At 50.3% G+C, this 25187-nt stretch overlaps 2 protein-coding genes across 3 annotated transcripts in view; both read right to left on the bottom strand.

Annotated features, from left to right (window-relative positions):
• Positions 1–8527, bottom strand: part of HNRNPUL1 (heterogeneous nuclear ribonucleoprotein U like 1) — a 34634-nt gene extending 26107 nt beyond the window's left edge. Inside the window, exons 1-3 of one of the 2 annotated variants that reach the window (XM_082676484.1) lie at positions 8118–8527; positions 4047–4172; positions 1817–1970 (exon numbers count right to left, since the gene is read on the bottom strand). In XM_082676484.1, the coding sequence (XP_082532610.1) occupies positions 1817–1970; positions 4047–4172; positions 8118–8412 (575 nt within the window). In that variant the 5' untranslated portion in view covers positions 8413–8527. Of the gene's footprint in view, positions 1–1816; positions 1974–4046; positions 4173–8117 lie in introns of both variants that reach the window. The other variant, XM_082676483.1, reaches the window with a different exon arrangement.
• Positions 8528–11383: 2856 nt separating this feature from the next.
• Positions 11384–25187, bottom strand: part of AXL (AXL receptor tyrosine kinase) — a 30365-nt gene continuing 16561 nt past the window's right edge. The window contains exons 13-20 of the mRNA XM_082676147.1: positions 22759–22854; positions 22551–22628; positions 20380–20472; positions 19873–19994; positions 19169–19278; positions 15086–15245; positions 14426–14562; positions 11384–12688 (exon numbers count right to left, since the gene is read on the bottom strand). Coding sequence (XP_082532273.1) covers positions 12337–12688; positions 14426–14562; positions 15086–15245; positions 19169–19278; positions 19873–19994; positions 20380–20472; positions 22551–22628; positions 22759–22854 — 1148 coding nt within the window. The 3' untranslated portion in view covers positions 11384–12336. The remainder of the gene's footprint in view (positions 12689–14425; positions 14563–15085; positions 15246–19168; positions 19279–19872; positions 19995–20379; positions 20473–22550; positions 22629–22758; positions 22855–25187) is intronic.

Here is a 25187-nt window from a genome sequence, read left to right on the forward strand (position 1 = left end):
CACAGAGGTTAGCAAAAGAACTCTGGAACCTTATATCCTTGCAGTAAGAGCAATGACTGTTAACTCCTAGGGCAGGGTCAGGGACTGAAGAGGGCCGGCTCTGCTAACGAGGGCCATCGGCATCATTTAGGAAGCTTTTCCAAGAAGACTCTTCTCTCACACCCCCAGATTCTGATCCACCCCTTTACACGCTGAGAATTACCTCCATGCTGAACTCTGGGAGCCTATGGTAGCCCAAAGAGTACTGGGCCAGGAGTGGGAATCTGTAAGAATTTAGATAAACCTTTTATTACAATTTGTCCATATTCCAGGCTTCCTAAAACTCCACATCTGAAAGGATTTGAAATGAACCATTTTTTTCAGTCTCTTTCTCTTTAAAAGTGTCCTAGGGCTTCCCTGGTGGCGCAGTGGTTGAGAGTCCGCCTGCTAGTGCAGGGGACGCGGGTTCGTGCCCCGGTCCGGGAAGATCCCACATGTCGCGGAACGGCTGGGCCCATGAGCCATGGCCGCTGAGCCTGCGCGTCCGGAGCCCGTGCTCCGCAATGGGAGAGGCCACGACGGTGAGAGGCCCGCGTACAGAAAAAAAAAAAAAAAAGTGTCCTAAATTATGAACAAGAGTCCCTCCTACCAAAATACTAAAAGGGACTATGTGAAAATACTGGTGGTTTCCAACATATGGGAATAAGGGAAAGGGGTGGAAGTGTGGAGTCTAATGTTCAGCGTCCTGCCTGAGCCAGGCTGGATGACCTCAGTCCACCATATGCTCAGACCAGGTACACTGTGCCCATCTAGTTCCTGGCACTCCCCCAGCAGCAGGCTTGCCTCTGGTAGAGTGCCCTTCTTACCCTGCCAGTCCAAGGCTAGCACAGAGCCTGGTAGGAAGAAAGAGATCATCACATGGTAGGTCTATCCTAGGAAGCTTTCTCTGTCACCCCTGGATGAAAGCAAGTGCTCTTCCTCTGCCCTCCATCAGCAAGTAGCTCTAGGCCTCTGTTCTATGGGGGGTAGTAGGAGAAACTCATAAGAGGTGGGTTCCATCTCCTGACTTCAGTCACAGTCATGAGACCCAGGCCCTGTCTTAAACAGTCACAAGCTAATTAGAGGATGGACTCCACCAGATAGGAAATAAAATGTGTCAGATGACCAGCCAAGATGAATAGAGAAGGAGTGATCATTCCTAGTTTCCCTGATTGGAAAAGGCTTCACACAGGAGCTGAAGGAGGGAAGGAGGAAGGGGTAGGTCTGGGCCTGGGGATGAAGGGAGGGGGAAGGCTTGTCAGGGAAGGGAAAAGGAAATGACCAGGGGGAGGCCACTCCCACCCATGAGCTCCTGACCCTCACACAAAACCCACTGTCCAAATCACCTGTGCCTCCACGAACTATCCCAAGGGCGGGCACGTGTGAAAGCACTACGAGGGCTGATAATGAATGAATGAACAGATGGATGGAAGGGGTGTGTTTCGGAGTAGGTCAGGAAATAAATCTTTCTTTCAACTGAGGGATATCAAGCAACCATTAAGAACAGAACACTGTGCTGGACTGCAGGGCAGTGGGGCAAAGGACTGAAAAGGCAGGCTGGCATCTCACATGTGTTTGAACTTTACCCTGAAAGTAATGGGAAGGGAAGAACTGAGGGAAGAACCAAATATTTAGCAAAGTTGAATCTGGTAGTGAGTGCAGGAAGAACTGGGGGAGAGTGTGAGGGAGGGAGAACTCTGCTCTGCCCCTCCGGGCTAGTACGAAGGTCCCAGTGGGCACCAGGCTACAGACATAGAGACCTACCGGAAAAAGGGTGACCACTGCCTCACAGACCCACCTCCTATCCTCTCGGTGCTCGAAATACCCCCGTCCCCGGTTTTCTTCGTAAGGCCTCTTGCGACTCTGGAACTGCTGTCTGTCTGGTTTGAGTTGAGATGCTTCGGGCGGGAGGAAGCTGGTGGGTGCTTCTTGCTTCATCTCTGTCTTCACTTCTACTGTCAGGACAAATCCAGATGGTCAAGACACTCAGAAACTCCTCAGCTATCACTTTTCTTGTCCCCTTTACCTCAGGAGATACTGGAAGGATCCTGACTATGGTGATGAGGTCTGGGCACAGGCAGCTTGCTGAGTTCAATAGAAGCCTGCTGAGGGAGCCAAGACGGCTGTCCTGGAGAACAGGGCTAGAATAAAGGGAGGCTGGGGATGGCCATCCAGGCACATCAGCACCAGCAGTTGATGGGGTAACAGATGTCAGTCAGATAACTCTCAGGCTTCGTGGGGAGGGAGAGGGGACTTCAGCACTAAACAAGGACAAGCTCGCTAAGGGCCTACCTAAAGGCGAATGACTGCCTTGGCTATCTTGCCAAAGGCCCCACGAAAGTTGGCAGCTACCTTGGCCTGCACCAAGTGGGAGGGAGCCCCCACAACTTCTAAGATTCCACAGTTCCACATTCTCTAATTTCTCCTCCCTAAGAATCTCTTCACTTCAATTCTTACAAAGTTTCTTCAGTCTAACAATGGAGGGGAGAAAGTCAATTCAACAGTGTTGTGGTCCCACAGCTAACTCTACCGGCTTTAATCACTCTATGACAAAGCCCAGAATCATTTCAGAAGGGAGGGTCTGCAGTTAAGCCAGCCCACAGGTGTGACGGCCTCATTAAGTCACACCACAAATAGGAAGTCAGGATGGGATGACATGCTGTGGACCACAGGAAATCCCAGTCTCGGGCAGACTTCAAGAATCCGTGCCTACCAAGAGAAACCCGTGGACTCAGTCTAGTCTCATCTAGAGAAACCCGTGGATTCAGTCTGGCCTCATCTAGAGAAACCCGTGGACTCAGTCTAGCCTCGCCTCTCTCACAGCATCTACGGATGCCGTGGATCACTCACATCTACACACTTCAGCATTCAACTCAAGACCACCTTGGGTCACTCCCTGGCTTTGGCATGCAGACCAAACCTCTCAGAGAAGGCTCCTCGCTTGCTAGGGCAGAGATGGTGCTCACTCACCTGAAGAGAACTTCCATGGTTCCCAGCACAGAGCTGGGCTCACAGGAGGCCTTGATAAATGTCTGCACGGAAAATACTCTCCTTGGGCCAAATGATCCCACAAGTCTCACAGAGCCTGACACAAATCTACGGTTTAACCTACATTCATTAAAATCCTGAGCCACCCACAAGAAATGTCTGGGGATTTCACTTTGTGGATGAAGCAGAATGGAATCAGAACCAGCTAGATTCACTAAGAAAAGGCACTGGGGCCACAGCACAGTGAAAGGAGCACAAGACTGGGAGCCAGTCCTGGCTCTGTCATTACTCAACGGTAGGACCCTGCTTCCCCAATACTAGGACACTACTGGTGAGGAGTGCTGCTTACTGACCAAGAGCAATGGCCCAGAAGCCAGTTTCCTGGTTCCAGCCCCAGCCCTGCCACCTCCCCCATCTGTAAAATTGGGAGACAGCTACATTACAATTGTGTTTCCCAAACTGGCACTACAGGGAACTTTTTTCTACAAAGACACATTTACATGTTTGGGAAATCCTGGGTTTAAACAATGTGACACAGAGCTTTTCCCAATCCAGGACTTCTCAGCATCTTTAATGCTCTAATGAGCACAGTGACTCTCCCAGAGGCGGTATAGAATACGCTCCATTTTTCAGATGTGTTTGTCCAAGGAACCTTTTCCTGAGAAGTCCCTAATAATATCTCCTGGAAAGATATTCTTCAGAACATGGGAAACACTGGACTAGATTTAGAAGGTCCTTTCTGGCTTCCACATTCTAAGATTCTAAGTAAGACTCAAATACTGGCCTCTAGGTCTCAACTCTCTAGGATGTTGGTACTAACATCTGAAAACATACCTTGAAGACTCCCCTCTCCTAACACTTGGGAGTGGGACTAAGTTCTTTCCTTCAAAAAGACCTTGCCAGAGTGACAAAGCCCAAGTGGAATGCCCAAGAGAAAGATGCAAAGTCTCTGGGAAGATAGGCACTAGGCAGAAGGTAAGGGCTACCCACACATAGATTCTATTTCCTTCAAGAGAGAGAGATCATGTGTGTTTTCCTACCTGGGCGATAGGCCTGCTGCTGCTGGTCCATTTCCAGCGTTCTCCTCTCGTAGCCTGACTCGTTCTCTTTCTTGATGACCTGTGTCTCATAGAATTGGTTCTGCATGGTAATATTGTCCATGACATCTTAAAACAAAAAATGGCCAGTTAGAAGGGTGTTTCTTGGGACTAGAGGTAGCTTTTTAATGCAAAACGACACCATCCCCACTGGGGACAATTAGTCTGCCAGAGGCTAAAAGGTGTGATAACACCCTCAGATGGAAACCCACCTGGGAAATCAGGGGCCCCAGCTGCCTGAGGACATGCTTTCTTACCCCTCAAAAGGTTGGAGATCTATCTGTGATTGGGTTCTACAGAATCCCAACATACAAAACCAAATGAAGCAGAACTGCTCTGGTTGAAGCAAGGAGATGGGAGAGTCAGAGAAGGGGTCCAGCTTGACCTCACCCTCTAAGTCCCCACTAGGGTGGGGGGTAACTCCACAGACACCTGGGATTCCATGGAGCACAGTTTAAAAATTACCAGCCTAGCTGTTCTCTGATGTAGTATAATGCTTAGAGAGTTACCTTTAGGGTACAACCTTAAAAACTGTTCAGAGCACAAACCACTCCTCTGTCCGACCCAATTCACTATTCCCACCTGCATAGCCAACCCTCTTTAAGAATCACTTCCACCCTGCAATAACTGTAAAGACCAGGGGTAACCATCTCAGTTGAAGAGGAAATGGGGGAGGAAGGAAAGGAACTGTTAAGAAAACAGGAGTCATGATAATAGTGGCCTTCAGACTCATTAGGGATAAATCCTAAAATATTTGGAGTTAGGTGGGAAGGGTTCCAGGAAGGTGTCTTGTGGGTCCAGGACCAACTCAACTGAAGGGTGGCAAGAATAACAATATCAGGGAATTCCCTGGAGGTCCAGTGTTTAGGACTCGGCACTTTCACTGCCAGGGCCAGGGTTCAATCCCTGGTTGGGGAACTAAGATCCCGCAAACTATGCGGCACAGCCAAAAAAACAAGAAAGAAAGAAAGAAAGAAAGGAAGGAAGAAAGAAAGGAAAGAAAGGAAAGAAAGAAAGGAAGGAAGAGAGGAAGGAAGAAAGGAAGGAAGAAAGAAAGGAAAGAAAGAAAGGAAGGAAGAGAGGAAGGAAGAAAGGAAGGAAGAAAGAAAGGAAGGAAGAAAGAAAGGAAGGAAGAAAGAAAGGAAGGAAGGAAGAAAGAAAAGAAGAAAGGAAGAAAGGAAGAAAGAAAGAAAGAAAGAAAGAAAGGAAAAAGAATAATAACATCAACTATTTATGGAGTACATACTACATACCAGATGCTGGGATACAGCTGAGAATAAGCTTGCCCCACTAAAACCTTCAGTTTAGTAAGACAGACACACGTTAAACAAATACGTAAGCACAAAAATTATGATTGGGTTAAGGGCTATGAAGAAGTACCAGGGGCTAAGATCAGGGACCCGGAAAGTAAGAGATAAGCCTTGACTCAAAGGATACATAGGTGATGATAATTCAGTGACGAGAACGGAGAAAACATTCCTGGGGTTGGGATGACACATGTGAGAGCTCAGAGGTGGAACTAAAACCTGAAACTCCCTCAAGAACCTTGTAGGCAAATCCAGAGGGAACTCTGGAAACCTAGGGTTAGTAGTAAGCAGGTTCTCCACCCCAGGGGCAAGCTTTGCTAGGTGCCTCCAGAGCCCTACTAGTGGCTGTGCCAGGACTAGTGAGGCAGAACCACAGGGAAGGGCAGACTACTCTGCTGCTTGCTAACTGATTGGATCCTTTCTCAGAGGACAAATATATCTGGGCACAAACCAGGTGCGGCCAAAGGGAGGAAAGTCACAGATCACGTGGTCTGCTACAGGTCTGTTTACCAGGGTTGAAGGAAGGGTTGGAGGGGGGCATAAAAAGGGACCCAAAGGATTTTGTTGTAAGGGGTAGGGGAGAAAGGAAGACACAGAATAACTCCTTAATTAGAACACAAGGGACCCTTTCAAACCACTTTCTTTCTTCCAGGCTCCAAGCACAGTGTTCTTCTCGCCACGGAAGCCTCACATCTCTCTTTCTGAGAATCTCCTGTGCTCACAGAGGAAGCCTTGCTCAGAGAAGCTATGGTTCTGGGGCCCTTCTCCGCTCTCTAAAACATCCACCTCCTAACAATAGACAGGTCCAGTGCTAAGCCCCTTATGAACGTAATCTCATTCATAACAACCCTGGGGGGTGGGGACACTATTATTATCCCAATTTTACACACAAGGGAACCAGGGCTCACAGAGGTGAAGTGACTTGCCCAGGACAAAATCTGAGTCTAGAGTCTATGCTCCAAAGCACATCACTTTTCTTTGGAACCACCTCCAGCCATTGGCCCTTCTTCCTAGCATTCCTGCCAGGGTCTCGCCTGCCCTAGGCAGGCACACTGGGCCACTCCTTCCTTCCTTCACAGGTCTCTGCAATGGGAAGTACTTTTCCCAGCATCTGAGTCCTAGACAATCGCTCTCCACCCCAAATCTACCCTCAGATTGCCCTGCTCCAGGAGATTCCATCTCTCTTCAACAAGTAAATACCCAATGCCAACCCCAAATCCAGTCTCTTCTCTGACCCCCTTGCTCTCCCCATTTCCTTAGCCCTATGGCTGAGAATACCCTCTTTTCAGAGAAATAACACAAACTCTGAACGCCAGAGTCCTTTCTACTTACTCTTCAACCTCTCCGATCCCTGTCCTGCTAGAAAGCCACCCTTTTCTAACTCCAGATTTAGTCCCTCCCATACCGGGGTCACCTCCCTTCAGAAAGTAACAGATCTACTCCATCCCCTCTCCTTCAGAGTCACACCTTCTGGCTGATGCACAGGTTCCCAGCTACCCCTTGAGGCCCCTCCAATCCCTGGGCACAAAAATAACTGCTTCTGGGGACCAAGGAGCCCTCCTGTGGAGATGCTCAGCCCCAGAAACACTCCCCCCTACTCCACCCTGAGGTCCCCAGCCAAGTCAACAGGTTTTCTTTCACCCTCCACGTGCTACACACTCTCTCCTCCCCTATATTTGACAGACCAGCTACACACTCCTGTGCTGGACACAAGGATCCTCTATCCCCTAGATACTCCATCGAGTATCTACTTGTTATCTACCCCACCCACCCCCAGCTACCCTTGTTCTCCAAACATCCCATACTGTTAATCTAAGACCATTCAGCAGTAGCCACTGCGTTATTTGTTCTCAGAGCCTTCCCAGCTCTAGCCCTCCAGGTCCCTCACCCAGTGAAGCATCCTTCTCTCCTCCACCAGCTTCTGGACACCAAGGTTCCATATACCTCCTCTATAAGTCAACCAGAAGGCCCCCAGATTGCCAGCATCAAATGCCCAGGTTCCCCATGCCTCAAGGTTGGCCTTTCAGCCCCGGATCTGAGTCCCCTAGGCCATCCTCAGCCAGATGGAAGTCCCCCCTAGTACAATCACGTGGTGGTCTCCCACATCCCCTAAGTGCTCCCCAGTCAAACACCAGAACACACAGTCCATCAGACCCTCCCCGGTCAGACATCAGCACTCGATTTTAAGCAACCCATAAGAATTCTCGGTACCCCATCCAGCAGCAAACTCCAGGACCCTCCATCCTCAAAACTCTCCCAGCCCTGAAAACACGGCCCCCAACGCCCAGCCCATAGACTGGGCTAGCATGGCTCCCAAGCCTACCCAGCTGTAAACCCTAAGATCACCATTTCCAAGATCCTCCTCAGCCCGCCGACAGAAAACCTCCTGTTCTTCCGACTGTCTCCGGCTCCAGAAACCACGGCTTCCGGTTTCCGAGCCCTAGGCTCCGGAATCCTCTACACCCCCGGACCTTCCTCATCTCCGAAACCGAGAGCCCCCACTCCAGTATCTCCCCTGCACCGAACGCCAGGATCCACCCTCCGGTCGTCCCAAGGGCCTTGTCCCCAGATCCTTTTCAGCGGCGGATGGCGCGATCCCCCGATCCTCAGATCGTCTCCCCGACCTCAGGCGCCGGGATCCCGCGTCCCACAGCCCTTCCTCGGCCCGGACTCCGGGCTCCCCGGCCCTCGCCCCGCGCACTCTCACAATGTCCGTCCGGCCCCGAGTAGCCGCCGGGCTCCGGGTGCGGCTGCAGCCCGGGCGGCGGTGGCTGCGCGGTCCCCTCCAGGTCGGAGCCCCCCTCGGTCTCGACCTCCTCGTTGTTGTGCCCGGTTCGCCCCGGTTCGTCGTCGGCCTCGAGCTCCCGCTCGTCGTCGGGCTCCTCGGCCTCCAGCGCCGCCTGCAGCCGCTCAGCAAGCTCGGCCTTGAGGCCGCGAGTGTCCAGGCCGCGGCGCTGCAGTTCCTCGCGAAGTTCGTTCACCTTCAGACGGCGTACATCCATGGCCCGGGCCCCCGGGGCGGCCCCCGAGCCCGGCCCGGCCTCCCAGGGCTCAGTCCCCCTTAAACCTTTCCTGTCAGGAGGCGAAGGGGGAAAGGGGGGGGCCCCCACTCCAATGGCGGCGGCGGCGGCTCAAAATGGCCGCCGCCACCGCCTCCCCCCTCCTCCGTGGCCCCGTGCGATGCAACACGGGTGCCAATTGGCCATCGCATGAGGGCAATGGGCGCGGGCCCAGGAGCTCAGCCAATTAGAGCGCGTCTTTCAAAAGAACGTCAATGAAAGGGCTTAGGAGTTGCCGGGGAGGAAGCGTTGGCCTACGTCGGTACTGGGACCGAAGCGGGAGGGCGGGAAAAGGAGGGAGGAGGAGCGCGCGGTGATTGGGTAGTGCCCGCGCGCCCGCTCCCGTAGGGTCAAATGAGGGAAAGGGAGTAAAGATTTGGACCAATCAGTGATGAGATCTCAGAATGAGCGGGGCCACCCCCCCCACTGCCTTTCCTGTGCGGTCCTTTCATCAGACTACTGTCTCTGTAACACATATCTTGATTGGTCTAAATCTCCCGCCCCTAGAGGAGTCCAAGCGGGTAAAACCACTAGAAACCAATCAAATGGAGGGTCGGCAGACACCCCCGCCCCCCTTTCACGATTGCCTTTAGGAAACCGGAAAGAGATGAATTCATTAAGGACCTGCCCCTTGCCGTTAGGGCGGTTTCAAAACAGTCTGTCCACCAATCTCAGTTACTGTCTTATCTCACTAAAGCTAGTACAGTTGCATCGTTTTAGGAAAACCTACCCAGATTGGCCATTCTGGTTACTGTCGGCCTTACGCATATTGCTGTAGAGGGAAGTATACGAAATCGAGATTAAGTAAATAAATTATTCTTAATCTGGAAGAAACTCGGTTGCCTTTATGAAAAGCAACCCTTTGACTTCAGAGAATCCTGAAGGTTTGAAAATAGAGGCTAGACTAACAGCGGGAGAAAAGTTGTAAAGGGAATCACACTCTCTCCCCTTTGATAGTACATCTCACGGGGCGCCTCTTTATAGCTGCGCTACCGTCTTTCTCTATGGTTGGTATCTTACGTGGAATGGGCACTCTGCACGCGATCATAGAGCCTTCCCCTCCGGAAAGACCTCCACAATTTCAAGGGTCTCTACTCCACATCCTCTAAACTGCTGTTCAGTAGATCCGCCTTTTCGGTATCTATATTGACAAGCTCAAACACACAGGTCCGTAGTTAAGCCTCACTCTACTAAACTCCACAGAGTTTCACAATGTCTAACACTACACCACCTGTCGCCTCTAACTCAAAAGACACAAAGCTTCTGTAAGGTACACTATCGAGATACACAATGCAAACGTCCGCTGCCCACTGAGCCATACCTAAAGCCCACAAAAGCCACACAAAACCTCTACTTAGACAAAGGCGCACACACAATACAGATAAACAAATGGCGTGTGTGGGATCAGAAGCATCAATTCAGGGGATAATACACCAAACTTCGGTGTAGATGAGCCCACTAAGGTCGCCAGAGGCAGGGGGCTTCAAATGATAAAGACACACAGGACAGTTACACTACAAGCTTACACCACGGCAAAACCTAGACACACAGCACCCACTCAGAAGCGGGACAGACACTCACGTGGGCCCGTAGGTTCCAGTCCAGACACCCCGCCCCTCGCCCACGTCCGACTTCCTCTTTCCTCCCAGCTTCCCACAATGATTTGTTCTAAAAAAGTTTGTGGCCCGGATTGAACTGTTTTCGGTTCGCAGGAGCCACCACCGGGGGGCGTCCGGGCGCTGCCAAGGATTTCTCCATCTGCTGCTGGACACACCCAGGAACTTATGCCTGCGATGCTTGCAAAACACAGTGGGCTTGCCTTGGCAGGAGTCCATTTGTGGGCTCGTGATTATCGGAGGTGCTCTGTGCCTGTGTTTCTATGTGAATCTGAACGTTTGGGTCTGTGAGTGCCCTATACGGACTCTATATGTCTGAGTATTTGTGTCTGTATCTGTTACTCTAGTTTCTTCCTATTCCTGGTGACTGCCTGCCTGTGCATGTTTGTAAACGTGTTTGTATCTGAGTAATTTTGTGTTTCTCTGTGTCTGAATTTGTGTCTCTGTATTTGTGACCAGGTGTGCTTGAGTATGTCCATTAATTCATGGGTCTGTTACTTTGGAGAGGGGTAGGGTCTCTGTGTGACCCTGTGAATATCTATGTGCCTATTCCTCACTAGGGGTTTCAGTGATTCTGCTTTTGTTTGCCTGTCTTTTTGTCTATGTATATGTTCATTTCTATCCTCTTTAGTGAGGGGAGAACTCCAAGACCCCACCAAACCCTCCTTTTTACTGAGGAAACTGAGTTGCCAGGGAGAGGGGCCATATGACAACTAAGTGGAGACAAGAGGAGACAAGCATGGTTACAAAGTTTTATGTGATCTGAGCCCCTCTGGAGGTTTCAGAGTCCACACTCTGTTCAGGGGCATAAGGGACTGGCTCAGGGGGGCAGCATGGCCCCAAAGGAGGGAGTTTGTCCTTTGGGGAAAGGAGGCATCCTTAATGCATTGCACAGGCTTGAGGGGGCACACCCCACATGAGGGGAAGAGGAAGCAGAGGTGGCTAAGAAGGGAAGGATAAAACTATTCCCAAAAGGATAAAACTATAAGTTTAAAACCTTGGAATTGTATCTTAGAATTCTAGACCTGTAGACTTTTAGAATCTTACAACATGTGAATCTTAGAATATAGTGCCTAGAATCTTAAGACTTAGAACTGTGAATTCTTGGCTCCTTAACTAAAATCCTAGAAAGACAGAATGCAGCATAGAACTTAAAGGTGTCTAACGTTAAAAATAATTAAAACTTTGGCATCTGGTTAGTCACCACCAACTGTAGAATCCTATACCATAGATGCTGAGGATCCGGAATCTTGGACCAATAGGATCTAGAGTGCCTTGGAACACAGAACAGAACAACATTAGAATCTTAGAGTTTAATAATCTAGAATCTTGAAGCATATGATCCGGAATCTTAGACACAGAGAATCTAGGTTCTTAGACTAGGTCTTGGAACATTGCATCTTAGAACATTAGACCTTAGAACCTCCATCTTTAGACTCTTAGAACTTTCTAATTGCAGATTCTAGCATTTTAGATCTTTAGGATTCAGAATCTCATAACAAAAGTTTCGAGGATCATAAAGCCTTAGAACCTATAACTGACCAGCATTAGAATCTTAGAACTTGAGAAGATCAAATCTTGAAGCTTTATGATCTAGAGTTTTACAACCAGAGAAATTATGCTCTATGAGGCTCGGAACATCAAATTTTAGAACATCAGACCTTAGAACCTCCATGTCTAGAACTGTAGAATTTTTACAATTGTAGAATCTTACACCCTAGGGGTTCAGAACCCTAGAAAAATAAAATCTAGAATCATAGAGCCTTAGATCCTAGAATTAGAATCTTAGGGCTTTCGAACCTAAAATCTTGTGGGCTTTATCAAGACTCTTAGAACCAGAAAAGTCTAGAGCCATAGAGTCTCACAGCCTTAGAATATAGGCCTTAGAACTTCCATGTCTAGACCCTTAGCACTTTAGAATTAGAGACTTTGGAATTTCAGGTCCTTAGAATCAGACTCATCTTTGAAACTTAGAACCTCTGAATCTAGACTCTTTAAACCTTAGAATCTAGAATCTTGGAATGTTAGACCTGGGAGGACCCTTAGGGATTGTAGCCCAATCCCTTCCTTTTACACATGGGGACACTAAGGTGTGGAAAAGGGAGAGGATCTGTCTGGGATGGAAGTGGAATGGGTAGGAGGAGAGGGCTAAGGTTGGGGGTAAAGCCTGGAGTGGGAAAGTGAGGGGGGGGTCCCCCAGTGGCAGTGCCTAGCTTGGGTCCTGAGAGGGAGTCCCGAGTGGAGGGTTGTCTCAGGCACCATCCTCCTGCCCTGGGGGTGCTGGGGAGCTCCTGTCAGCAGGCAGGGCGGGGCCAGGAGCTGTAGAAGGGCAGAGGACGTAGCGTCCAGCAGGATGGACTTCAGCGGCAGTGAGGCAGCTGCAGGAATCCTTGGGGTCAGGCTGAGTTGGGGGCTCAGCTCCTCCAGCAGCTCCAAGTGGTTCAGGATGACCCCCACCCTCATCCATGTTGACATAGAGGATTTCGTCTGGCTCCTGGGCAGGAGGGAGGGCCTTCAGCGTATTCTCCAGATCTTCCCGAAGCTCTGCAAAACTCGGCCGGTCTCGGGGGTTTAGCTCCCAGCACCGGGACATCAGGGCATACCTAGGGTAGCAAAATGAGGAGTGGGAGACTGAACAGGGGAGCATTCTGGGAGTTTGGGGGCATTTTAGGACACTCAGAGGACTGAGGGTATTACAAGGAAGGGGAGGGAACTGTAGCAGTTCGGGGGGATCCATGGGGACTTGGGAATTCTCAAGAGTTTCTGAGGTGGGTCCTGGGACAGACACTCAGGAAATGGAAAAAGTCTTGGGAAATCTCTCTGGGTAGGGGGTGATGTTCTAGTGAGGGTTTGCTAGAGTAAAGCTTCCCAGTGTGGTTCCCCAGAACAGACCATAGCATCAAAGCTCTGAAAGCTGTATTGGTTTAAAATATGTACTCAGGGACTTCCCTGGCGGTCCAGTGGTTAAGACTCTGCGCTCTCACTACAGGGGGCACGGGTTCGGCCCCTGGTCTGGGAACTAAGATCCCGCATGCCACACGGCGTGGCCAAAAACAAAAAAACAAACAAACAAATAAATAAATAAAATACGTACTCAAATTCTGTGCCATTCCTCCCTTCAAAAGATGGAGGCTACCCTCCCTCCCCTTGAGTGTGGGTTGGATTTAGTCACTGGATTCTGACTCGGCAGCAGTGATAGTGTGTGTGATTCTGAGACTAGGTTGGAAAGGTATTGTGGATTCCTCCTTGTTCTTTCTCTTGGAACGCTCATCTGGGGGAGGCCAGCCGCCATGTCATGAGAAAACTCAAGCAGCGCTATAGAGGGGTCCACGTGGCAAGGAACCGAGGGCTTCTGCCACAGCCATGTGAGTGAGCCACCTTGCAAGAGATCTTCCAGTCTCAAACTTCAGATGGCTTCAGCCCCAGCTGACATCTTGACTGTAACCTCATTAGAAACCCTGATCCAGAATTACCCTGCTAAGCAGTTCCCAGACTCCTGACCTTCAGAAACCATGCGAGGTAATAAATGCTTGTTGTTTTAAGCTACTGGATTTGGGGGATATAGATAACTAATACACCAGCTATGCAACCTTTGGCAAATGATTTTCCCTTGACGTGGGCCTCATCTGCATATGGGAATAATAAGGGTGCCAACCCACTTCGTATGGCTGTAGTAAGGACCAAATGACTTAATGCACGCAAAGCACTTAAAACCATACCTTCTAGTAAGTTCTATAGAAATGTTAGCTATTCTTACTGCCCTCAGCTCTTGGAGCACCCAAGGAGGACCTGGAGAGTCTGAAGCCCCGGGCTCTCCCCTCCCGATCCAAGCAACATCTTCTCTTTACCCCCAAGGTGCTCTCCTCTGTGTGTTCCATGGGATGGCAAAATTTGATAAGCACCACCCTAAAGGATTCTGGGAACGTCTCAGAGGAGCCTGGAGAGTTTGGAGAAGCTCATTATAAGGGTTTGGCGGAGGGCTCGTGTTGAAGAGCACGTGGGGGGAGTGTGGGTACCCAGGAGTCTGGGAGGAATTAGAATTCTTTGTGAGTGGGGGCGTGTCATTATTCATCGCCCACGGATACCTGGCCAGGGTAGGGGTGCTGCTCTAGCCTCTATTCCACACACAAAGCAAAGGAGGAAAGGGCACCTTTTGCTAATTCATACCTCATGGGCTAATGGTGGTTCTGTGGAGCATGGGTGAGGGGGCAGGTGGGTTCCTCAACAGTCTGAGGGATTCTGTGGTTTTAGGGGGTCCTGGAGATGTCAGGGCCATGTGGGGTGCTCAGAGTTTGGTTGTAAAATCTGAGATGGGGGGAGGGGATCCTGTGGGTTCTCACAATCCATCCAGACAGTCCACAGGCTGCTTCAGGCGGTTTCCCTGGCGCAGGTAGTCGTAAATCTCGCTGTTCTCCACTCCTGGATATGGGGTTTGGCCTCGAGTGGCAATCTCCCACATTGTCACCCCGAAGGACCACTGTGGTGGGGTAGAAGGGAGAGAACTTAGGGGGTCTCTCCTGCACAGATGCCCTCACCCAACATACAGATTCATGGGTGTCCCCACACTTATGTGTTCACAGCTATCTTTGTGGGTGCATCACAGCTATTCACAGAAACACTTTGGTACAGGTACACACTTACGGAGGCAATTTGTGGGCACACATAGACCTGCCCACCCGTGCAAACAATTATACGCTTCACGGACACGTGGTCTCGGGTCACCCTCCACACCCTGGCTATACACATGTATACACTTACCACTGCCTCTCCCAACCTAAACTGTCTACATATCCCATGTAGCAACCTGTCACCATGCACCCATGGGCCTATGCATACCCCCAGCATGTCCACACCACCGTTCACAGATGCCCACCACACGTGGTCCCTGCGGCGGACCCCTGCGCAGGGAAGCCCTCACGTCCCTGTGAGCCCAGGTCTGGTGTGAGATGATCAGGCCACGCCCTCCCCCTGCTCCCTACTCCTGCCAGGGGTGCACGTACCACATCGCTCTTGCTGGTGTAGACGCGGTCAGCCAGGCTCTCGATGGCGATCCACTTGACCGGCATCTTGGCGATGCGTCCCTGGCGGTAGTAGTCCCCGTTGTAGATCTTCTTGGAGAGCCCAAAGTCCGCCACACACACCGACATGTTCTCGTTCAGCCTACCAGATTGGGGAGAGGAATGGGGTCACAGCATCAGCCCCCTCCACCAGGAAGCCTGCCCTTACTCTCAGACACGTCTCCATCTCTTGCCCTGGCTGTCCTGCTTGGGGCTGGGGATCAGTTTCCCCGCCTTGCCCCAGACTGGGAGGGAACCGTGTTACTTCTTATACCCTCTGTAAAAGGTGGGTGGGAAAAGGGCTGCTATGGGCCTTCCCAGATCTGGCTTTTTGCCAGATTCTAAGGTCCTTCCTAGACTCCTTGGGTTGGAGTCTCTGATTTTTTTTTTAACTGTGTTTTTGAAGTATACTATATACACAGAAACATGCACAAATCTTAAATGAAGAGCTCACTGAATTTTTTTTTTAATAAATGTATTTATTTATTTTTGGCTGAGTTAGATCTTTGTTGCTGCACGCGGGCTTTCTCTAGCTGCAGTGAGCGGGGGCTACTCTTTGTTGTGGTGCACGGGCTTCTGATTGCAGTGGCTTCTCTTGTTGCTGAGCACGGGCTCTAGGCGCACGGGCTTCAGCAGTTTGGCTTGTGGGCTCCAGAGTGCAGGCTCAGTAGTTGTGGCGCACGGGCTCAGTAGTTGTGGCACACAGGCTCAGTAGTTGTGGCTTGCGGGCTCTAGAGCACAGGCTCAGTGGTTGTGGCGCACGGGCTTAGTTGTTCTGTGGCATGTGGGATCTTCCTGGACCAGGGCTTGAACCCGTGTCCCCTGCATTGGCAGGCGGATCCTTAACCACTGCGTCACCAGGGAAGCCCAAGCTCACTGAATTTTCATAAACACATCCAGGTAACCAGAAACTAGATTAAGAAACAGAACATCGTGGGGCATCTGTGCAATGCAATACCACACAGCAAAGAAAAAGAACTACTGATACGTACAATGACATGGACTAATCTCAAAACTTCATGCTGAGCAAAATAAGCTAGACACAAAGGAGTCAAAATTGCGATTCCACTTACATGACATTTAAGAAGAGGTGACAGAAGTTGATGGGGACAAAAGTACAGAATAGTGGTTACCCCTTGGGGGCAGTGACTGGGAAGGGCAGGTGACAGCCTGCCAAGGGCCTAGGAATGTTCTTTATCTTGATCTAGTGGTGGTTGTTTCCATGGGTCTATAGACACGTAAACATTCATTGAACTGCATGCAGAAAATGTGCATATTTCAGTGTATGTAGAATAGACATCGATTTTTTAAAATGAGAAAGAAAGGTTACCGGTCCTTCCTTCCTAGCGTATAACTACCCCGCCTAGGTGATCAAGATCTTCACTTCTAGCAGCATGGATTACTTGTGCTTGTTTTTGTGCTTTATATAAATAGAAGATACCCTGATTCTTGCATCTGAGTATCTGGGATTCTGTTTTTTTAAGAATTGATGGGCTTCCCTGGTGGCGCAGTGGTTGAGAGTCCGCCTGCTGATGCAGGGGACATGGGTTCGTGCCCCGGTCCGGGAAGATCCCACATGCCGCGGAGTGGCTGGGCCCGTGAGCCATGGCCGCTGAGCCTGCGCGTCCGCAGCCTGTGCTCCGCAACGGGAGAGGCCACAGCAGTGAGAGGCCTGCGTACCGCAAAAAAAAAAAAAAGAATTGATGATTTCGGGGACTTCCCTGGTGGCTCTGGTTAAGAATCCACCTGCCAATACAGGAGACACGGGTTCGAGCCCTGGTCTGGGAAGATCCCACATGCCGCGGAGCAACTAAGCCCATGCACCACAACTACTGAGCCTGCACCCTAGAGCCCGCAAGCCACAACTACTGAAGCCCGCGTGACTAGAGCCCGTGCTCCAGAATGAGAGAGGCCACCGCAATGAGAGGCTCACGTGCAGCAACGAAGACCCAACGCAGCCAAAAATAAATATTAATTAATTAATTTTAAAAAAAAGAATTGATTATTTCTACCCAGGGTTATGGACTTGGGTAATGACCAACCAGAACAGACCCCGGAGGCCCCTAATATGCTAGGAGTTAACCTTTAACTGCTGTGTCTGGGGGGTGGGGGGTGGAGATGGGTGATACTCAGGCATCTAAGCTGGTGGCTGTGGAGCACATGGGAAGCTTGGGGAAGTGGCCAGTTGCCAACTGGTAAGGAAGTATTTTAATATTTTAACAACTTAACAGAAAATGTGACGGGTGCATAACAATTGATTGTCCGCCCTGATTTTTGGTGTCACTGTTACATTGTGGGCTTAACGAGGATCAGCCCACGTTACAGAAATAAAAGAACTTCCATTTTGACTGAGTCTATTCATGCCTTTAGACCTCCTTTCCAGTTTATAGGAAATAAAGGGAACACAGGAACAAGGCAAATGCCACCACAAGGAAACAGACACATCTTATACATGGGACATCCTACAAGACAACTGGCCTGATCTCTTCCAAAAGAATATGCCACAAAACTATACACAGGGCTTCCCTGGTGGCGCAGTGGTTGAGAGTCTGCCTGCCGATGCGGGGGACACTGGTTCGTGTCCTGGTCTGGAAAGATCCCACATGCCGCTGAGCGGCTGGGCCCATGAGCCGTGGCCGCTAAGCCTGCGTGTCCGGAGCCTGTGCTCCGCAACGGGAGAGGCCACAGCAGTGAGAGGCCCGCGTACTGCAAAAAAAAAACCCAACTATACACAGGTAATGGTGGTGGAGGGTAATTCTAGATTAAAAGGGACCAAGGGGTACAACAACCAAACGCAATCTGGGAACTTTGCATAGATCCTGGTTTTGGGGGAAAAAATATCCCGAAAAGACATTTTGAAGGACAATCGGCGGAACTGGAACATGGATTGGATAGTAGGTTGTGTTACAGAATTATTGTTAATCTTCTTACGTGTGATAACAGAATTGTGGTTGTTTAGGCATAAGTCCTGATTTTAGGAGATACCTACTGAAGATTTAGGGGTGGAGTGTCACCATCTTGGCAACTTACTTTCAAATGGTTGAGGGGAGAGAGAGAAAGAGAAGAGAGGACAAATGTGGCAACATCTCAACAAGGAGGAGATATGGGTGTTCATTGCACAATTCTTTCAACTTTTCTGCAGATTTGGAATTTTTCAAAGTAAAAAGTTGGGGGGGGGTGGAATTCCCTGGCAGTCCAGTGGTTAGGACTCCGCACTTCCACTGCAGGGGGCACGGGTTCGATCCCTGGTCCGGGAACTAAGATCCCGCATGCCCTCGCAGTATGGCCAAAAAAAAAAAAAAAACTGGGGGTGGCGGGAATAAAGACATTTGTGAAAATTTGCATGTCTTATAGAAGATTCTCTGATTCTCTTTTTTGGGGGGCCGTGCTGCGTGGTTTGTGGGATCTTAGCTCCCCGACCAGGGATCGAACCTGGGTCCTCAGCACTGATAGTGCAGAGTCCTAACTACTGGACCACCAGGGAATTCCCAAAGATTCTCTGATTCTCCAGCTCCTATTTCTGAGTCCAAGAGTGTAATGAGACTAATATTCTAAGCCTGTGTGTACACACACACATACACACACCTCACCTTCACTTTAGCCCTGGTTCTGACCTATTTTCTGCTTGTCCCTTGGCAGGGGGTGTGGTCTCTTTACCCAGTGTGGCCCCTCCCCAAGGGTAGCCCCAGGTAAGACACTCAGCATGGAGGGGGACAAAGATGAAGCTTAAATGTCACCACCCTCATCGGTCACCTCTGCCCTTTTGCTCACCACATGCTACCCACCGAGCCCTCACTCTTGTCACTTTTCTTCACATCTCAGTACTCCTTCAGGATCTCGGTTCAGGGCCTACCTCCTCCAGAAAGCCGGCCCCAGCCTCGCTGCTCACCTCTCTATTCCACTCCTGAGCTCTGACCTGCCTGAAGGCTGTGTGTTTCTAGCGCCCTCTTCCATCCTGGGAAGGAGGGTGGGGCGGGGGGCAGTGTCCCGGAAGGAGGGGGGATTCCTGGAAGGGTGGAAACTCACATGCAGTTCCTGGCGGCCAAGTCCCGGTGTATGAATCTCTTGGTACTCAGATACTCCATGCCACTGGCAATGTCTGCCATGAACTTCACCAGCATCTGAGTGGGCAAGAACTGGGGGGGCCGGGGCAGGAGGGAGTAGAGGGTCAGAAGAGTCCCGGAGATCTATCCCTCCTCCCTTCCTCTCTCCTAGCTCTGCCCTGCGATGCTCTCCCAGGGCCCCAAGAATTAAATCCCACCCCTTTCTAATACGGCCCTATGTCATCCCCTCCTGCCTTCCTCTGTCTTGATCTCCTATTGTTCTTGTCCTTGACGTATGCTCCAGCAGGGAGCCCCCTTTCTGGTCTTTAAACAAGCCATGCTTGTTCCCACCTCTGAGCCTTTGCACATGCTGTGCCCTCTGCTGGGACTGCTTTCTCCCAGATCTCCCCACCTCCTCCTTCAAGTTCCCCTCCTCAGCGAGACCTTCCCTGTTCACCCAAATTAACTGCCTGGCCTCCCTGTCACTCATCCTGCTCTATTTCCTTCCTAGCACTTAAATTATCTTGCTTATTTGTTTAACTTATTTATTGTCTGGTCCCCCCACTGGCAGACAGCTCCATGCAAGCAGGCTCCTGGTCACCTTGGCCTTCCCAGTGTCTGAGCGGCTCTGGGTACCTGGTAGGTGCTCAATTAACACTTGTGGGCCAGACAATAAAATGCTCTCACCACTGGCTGGTCCCCAAGCCGGGAATAGAGAAGGAAACTGTGTAGGTCTCCGTGTTTCATGAAAGGTAAGATGACCACGGGTGCCGGGAAGCCCTCTCGTTCGGAACCCTGGAAACAGACGCCTGAGTGCCCCCAGGCAGCCCTGTCACTGGAGTTGGGCAGAAGGGGAAGCCACCCCATCTCTCAGCTCTGTCTCTCCCTCCCCCTCAAGTCTGGCCTCCAAATTGTTGAGGAGGGGGGTGACGGACCAAGCTTCAGAGAAGCCATTTCCAGCACTGTTCCCAGGGTTGTTTCTCCAGCCCTCCTGGGGACCTCAGCTATTTCTGGGAAAGGTCAGATGTCACATTCCAAGCTGAGGGAGAGAGGAAGGGGGGAACTTGCTGACTCTCAGGGAGCAGGGAGGAGGAAGCCTGGAGGTTTGATTTTTCTCAGTGCCCAAGGGAGGGGTCTTCCCTCTGCTGCGGCCTCCACGGGGCCTGTCGACCCCCTAAATCTGCCCTCCCTCACCGATGAGCCTCATGACGTTGGGGTGGTCGAATTCTTTCATGCAGACGGCTTCACTCAGGAAATCCTCCAGCTCTGACCTTGTGCAGATGGCAACTTGGGGGAGAGAGGAAGGTGTATGAGGAGGAGGGGTGGGGAGGGAGGACTCTTTCCCTCCTCCTCCTCGGCCTCATCACCATCATCATCCTCTTCTTTATCAAACGTGATTTGTAAGTACCAGGTGCTGTATTCAGCACTCTACATCTATTACCTCATTTAATCCTCTGAGGAGTTTCTATTACTTTCCCCATTTTTTTTTTTTTTTTTTTTTTTTTGCGGTACGCGGGCCTCTCACCGTTGTGGCCTCTCCCGTTGCGGAGCACAGGCTCCAGACGCGCAGGCTCAGCGGCCATGGCTCACGGGCCCAGCCGCTCCGCCGCATGTGGGATCTTCCTGGACCGGGGCACGAACCCGCGTCCCCGGCATCGGCAGGCGGACTCTCAACCACTGCGTCACCAGGGAAGCCCTACTTTCCCCATTTTAAAGATGGGGAGGGGCTTCCCTGGTGGCGCAGCGGATCTGCCTGCCAGTGCAGGGGACGTGGGTTCAAGCCCTGGTCCGGGAAGATCTCACTTGCTGCGGAGCAACTAGGGCCGTGCACCACAACTACTGAGCCTGCGCTCTAGAGCCCGAGAGGCACAACTACTGAGTCAGCGTGCCGCAACTACTGAAGCCCGTGTGTCTAGAGCCCGTGCTCCGCCACAAGAGTAGCCACCGCAATGAGAAGCCCGCGCACTACTACGAAGAGTAGCCCCCGCTCGCCACAACTAGAGAAAGCCCGCGTGCAGCAACGAAGACCCAGCTCAGCTAAAAATAAATAAAATAAAAATAAATAAATTAAAAAAAAAAAAGATGGGGGAGACCAATGCACAGAATGGTTAAGAAACCTGCTTAAGGGCACACACAGCTAGCAAGAGGACTAGACAGAGCTCAAACGCAGGCAGTCTGGCTCCGGGGTCCATGTGCAGCTCTGTGCTAGGCTGCTTCCCAGCACAGTCGCAGCCGCCCTGGGATCCCTACCATTGTCCCCATTGTTTTGCAACTCGGGACACTGGCTCATAGAGGCAAAGTGACTTGCTCAGCGTCACACAGCTGGGATTCAAACCCAGGTCAGGAACATAACCTGGTATGCAAGAGGCACTCAGTAATGAATGAGGGAATGAGTTATAACTCCATAACCCAAGCTTTTAGCCGCTGTGACTTTGAAAGGATCATTTCTCCCTTACCTCCAGCCTGACCCTCTAAGCTTCATCCCTATGTGGAAAGGACTTGGCCCTGGACTTCCTGTGCTGTGTGAACCTGGACTGGCTCCCACCCTCTCTGATGATGTAAATAATAGGGTTTTAGTCCACATTAATTGTGAGTTCAATGTGCCAACCCCAGCATTAAGTGCTTTGCCACACAACACCCTAGGAGGTAGAGACGTTATGATCCTTTTCTCCAGATGAGGAATGGGAGGCTCGGAGAGGGATAGTCACTAACCTGAGATCACACAGCGGGTAAATGATGAAGCCAGGTGTGCCTCATTCTCGACCTTACCCTGCTCTGCTATGCATCACAGGGGGCTGGGCCCTTTGAAAACTACATTTCCCAGGCTCCCTTTCCTGCTGTTTCCTGTTGGAGCCTGCCAATGGGAAGCACCGATGGGAGATTGACAGGTGGGCGAGTGGAGGGGAGAAGTCAGGGCATTTCATCCTCTCTCTTTCTGCTTCCAGTATTGCCTTGGCGGTGGCTGTGTCTCCTTTGTGTTTCGAGCTCCCACGAGGTAGCCCCTAACTCTGTGATTCCTAAATCCCATCAGGGAGCTCTGGCTGTGGGCTCTGGTAACACCACTTCCTGCCTCTGCCCTTCGGGCCTGGGGGTGGAAGTGACATAGTGCTGCTGCTAATTGTCTCACTGCTCCCAGCTGTTCCTTCAGTTTTCCCTACACCTTTGAGTAATCTCTCTGTATTAAGTTCCCTCTGTTGAAGGACCTGGCAGGGACTCCATTTCCTGTCCGGAAACACTGAGGTTCTGTGGTTGGGCTAAATTGCTGTTACCTTTCCTGTTCTTCTGCTTCCTTAGGGGAACAGGGAAGGGACCTGAGATTAAGGGATGGGGGTCCCACATGTGTGCACATGCATGTACAGACTCACTCTTCATCGTCTTCACAGCCACCTTGAGGATGGAGTCATCCTGGTTGAGCTGGCCTTCCATCACAGCTCCAAACTCTCCTGTGGGGGACCAGAGAGAGATGCTGACCTCAGGGGGGCGTCGTAGAGACTGCATTTCCTGTGGCTGGGCGGGGGTGGGGAGAACTTCATGGTTCAGGGAGATGTGTGTGTGTGTTAAGGGGGGACTCACCTTCTCCCAGGGTCTTCCCCAGGGCCACCTTATGCCGGTCCACCATCACATCCCGCAGCTTCTCCTTCAGCTCTTCACTGATGCCCAGGCTGTTCACTGCATGGGAGGTAGGGGTAGACAGAGCCATGGAGCGGGGCTGACACCCAGACGACGCTCGCCCATAGGGATACAGGCGTGCTCATTTTATTGCACTTTGCAGATATTGTGTTTTTTACACACTGAAGACCCGTGGCAACCTTGTGTCGAGCGAGTCTATCGGCGCCATTTTCCCAATAGCATTTGCTTGCCCCGTGTCTCCGTGTCACATTTTGGTCATTCTGGCAATATTTCAAAACTTTTCATTATTTTTATATTTGTTATGATGACCCGTGATCAGTGATCTTTGATGTTACTACTACAATTCACTGAAGGCTCGGATGGTGGTTGGCATTTTTCAGGAATAAAGCAACTTAAAATTAAGGTATGTACATCGTTTTTAAAGATATAATGCTATTGCACACTTAGTAGACTGCAGTATAGTGTAAACATAACTTTTCTATGCGCTGGGAAAGCCAAAAATGCGTGTGACTTGCTTTATTGCATTATTTGCTTTATCGTGGTGGTCTGGAATCAAACCCACCACATCTCTGAGGTATGCCTGTATACCCATCGTTAAAATGCTGAAATACTTCTGCATTCATTCAAAATTAGCTAATGGCCCAGAGCACCCCCCCAGCCCCACCCTAGCTTCTCCTCTAACCCCCCTGAATCTTCCCCCAGAGCAGCAACTAAAGGGTTAGAGCCTGGCACATAATCTTGCACTAGCGGGCACCCTGATTGGTTAGCGTCCTGCCGTACCAGTTGTTAGAAATATTTCTTAACTGTTTATTGAAGTATAAACTGCAAAAATCATAAGTGAGCAGCTCAGTGGATTTTCACAAACCAAACACTACAGTGTAACTAGCACCCAGGTGAAGAACAGACCATGACCTGCCCTCTCAGGGGAGTCCACTTCCCTGACTTTTCCTACCCCAGATGAGTCTTTTCTGTTTGGGGATGTTATAAACGTGGAATCACATCATATGTTCTCTTTTGTGTCTGGCTTCTTTCACTCAACACAATGTCTATGAGATCATTGTAATGTAGTTGTCGTGTGTAGTCGGATCTATTATTTTCACTGCTGTGTAGCAATCGTTTTCCAACTTATTGGCCTCAGGACCCCTTCACATTCTTAAAATTATTGAGGCCTGAAAAGAGCTTTCTTTTATGTAGGTCATCTATACACCAGTATTTATTGTGTTCAAAATGAAAACGGAAAGATTTTCTTTTTCTTTTTCTTTTTTTTTTTGGCCTCGTGGCACAGCATACAGGATCTTAGTTCCCCGTCCAGGAATCAAACCCGCACCCCCTGCAGTGGAAGCAACAGAGTCTTAACCACTGGACCGCCACTGCCAGGGAAGTCCCACGGGTAGATTTCCCAAACACAAGCATACATAAGCACATGTTCAATCAATCAACAGAACGATGACATCATCACATATTAGGAAGCCTCTGGGAAACTCCATGGAGTGCTTGCGAGAGAATGAGAGTGCCAAAGGGCAAAAGATGTCTTGGTGTTAATATGAAAATAATTTTGACCTCGTGGACCTCCTGCGAAGGTCTCGGGTACTCCCGGGGACTCAGGTCACACTTTGAGAACTGCCGCCGCACGTTATTCCGTTAGATTGCTGTGACCCCGTCACTTCCTCTTCCTTCTCCTTTTCAATAAATGTCTTTCCCAGCCCCTTCTGGTGTCTCCCTGGGGCCCTGGCGGTCTTCTCACTGTGTGCTAGGAAGATACCTAACTCTGTCCCTTTTCTTTCTGGATCTGTTTCTCCAAATGGAGAGATTAAGAGATTGGACTGGATGGCCTCTGAGGTCCCTGCTTAGCTGGGACCCTCCATAACGCTACAATCCTCTGAGTGTCTATAGTTCTAAGATTCTATGATTTTTAAGATCCTAAGGGTCTATAGTCCTGGATTATAATTCTTTCGGCCAAGATCTATTCTACCTCTCTCACATTCTTTAATTCCAAGAGGCAGGTAAGAGGATGGACTTGAGAGCAAAACGGCCTGGGTTTGAATCCCAACTCTCCAGCTTACAAGCTGTGTGGCCTCCAGCAAGTTACTTAACCTCTCTATGCTGCAGCCTCCTCATCTTTGAAGTGGGGCGGGGGGATAACGTACCTAACTCATTGGGTTGTTGTGAGGATTAAATGAAGGGACCTGTGTAGAGCACTTAGAACAGCACCTGTCACAGAGGCAGTGCTAGGGTTGGCTGTTATCATCAGCGTCATACTCATCTCATCAGCAGCGTCTTCTTCATGGTCATCATCATCATCTTTATCATCATCATCATGATTACGTTGTTCTGAGATCCTGTGGCTCTAAGCTTGGTCTTTCTAAGATCTA

Source organism: Grampus griseus (assembly GCF_964374135.1).
Source record: "Grampus griseus genome assembly, chromosome: 19".
Lineage (NCBI taxonomy): Eukaryota > Metazoa > Chordata > Mammalia > Artiodactyla > Delphinidae > Grampus > Grampus griseus.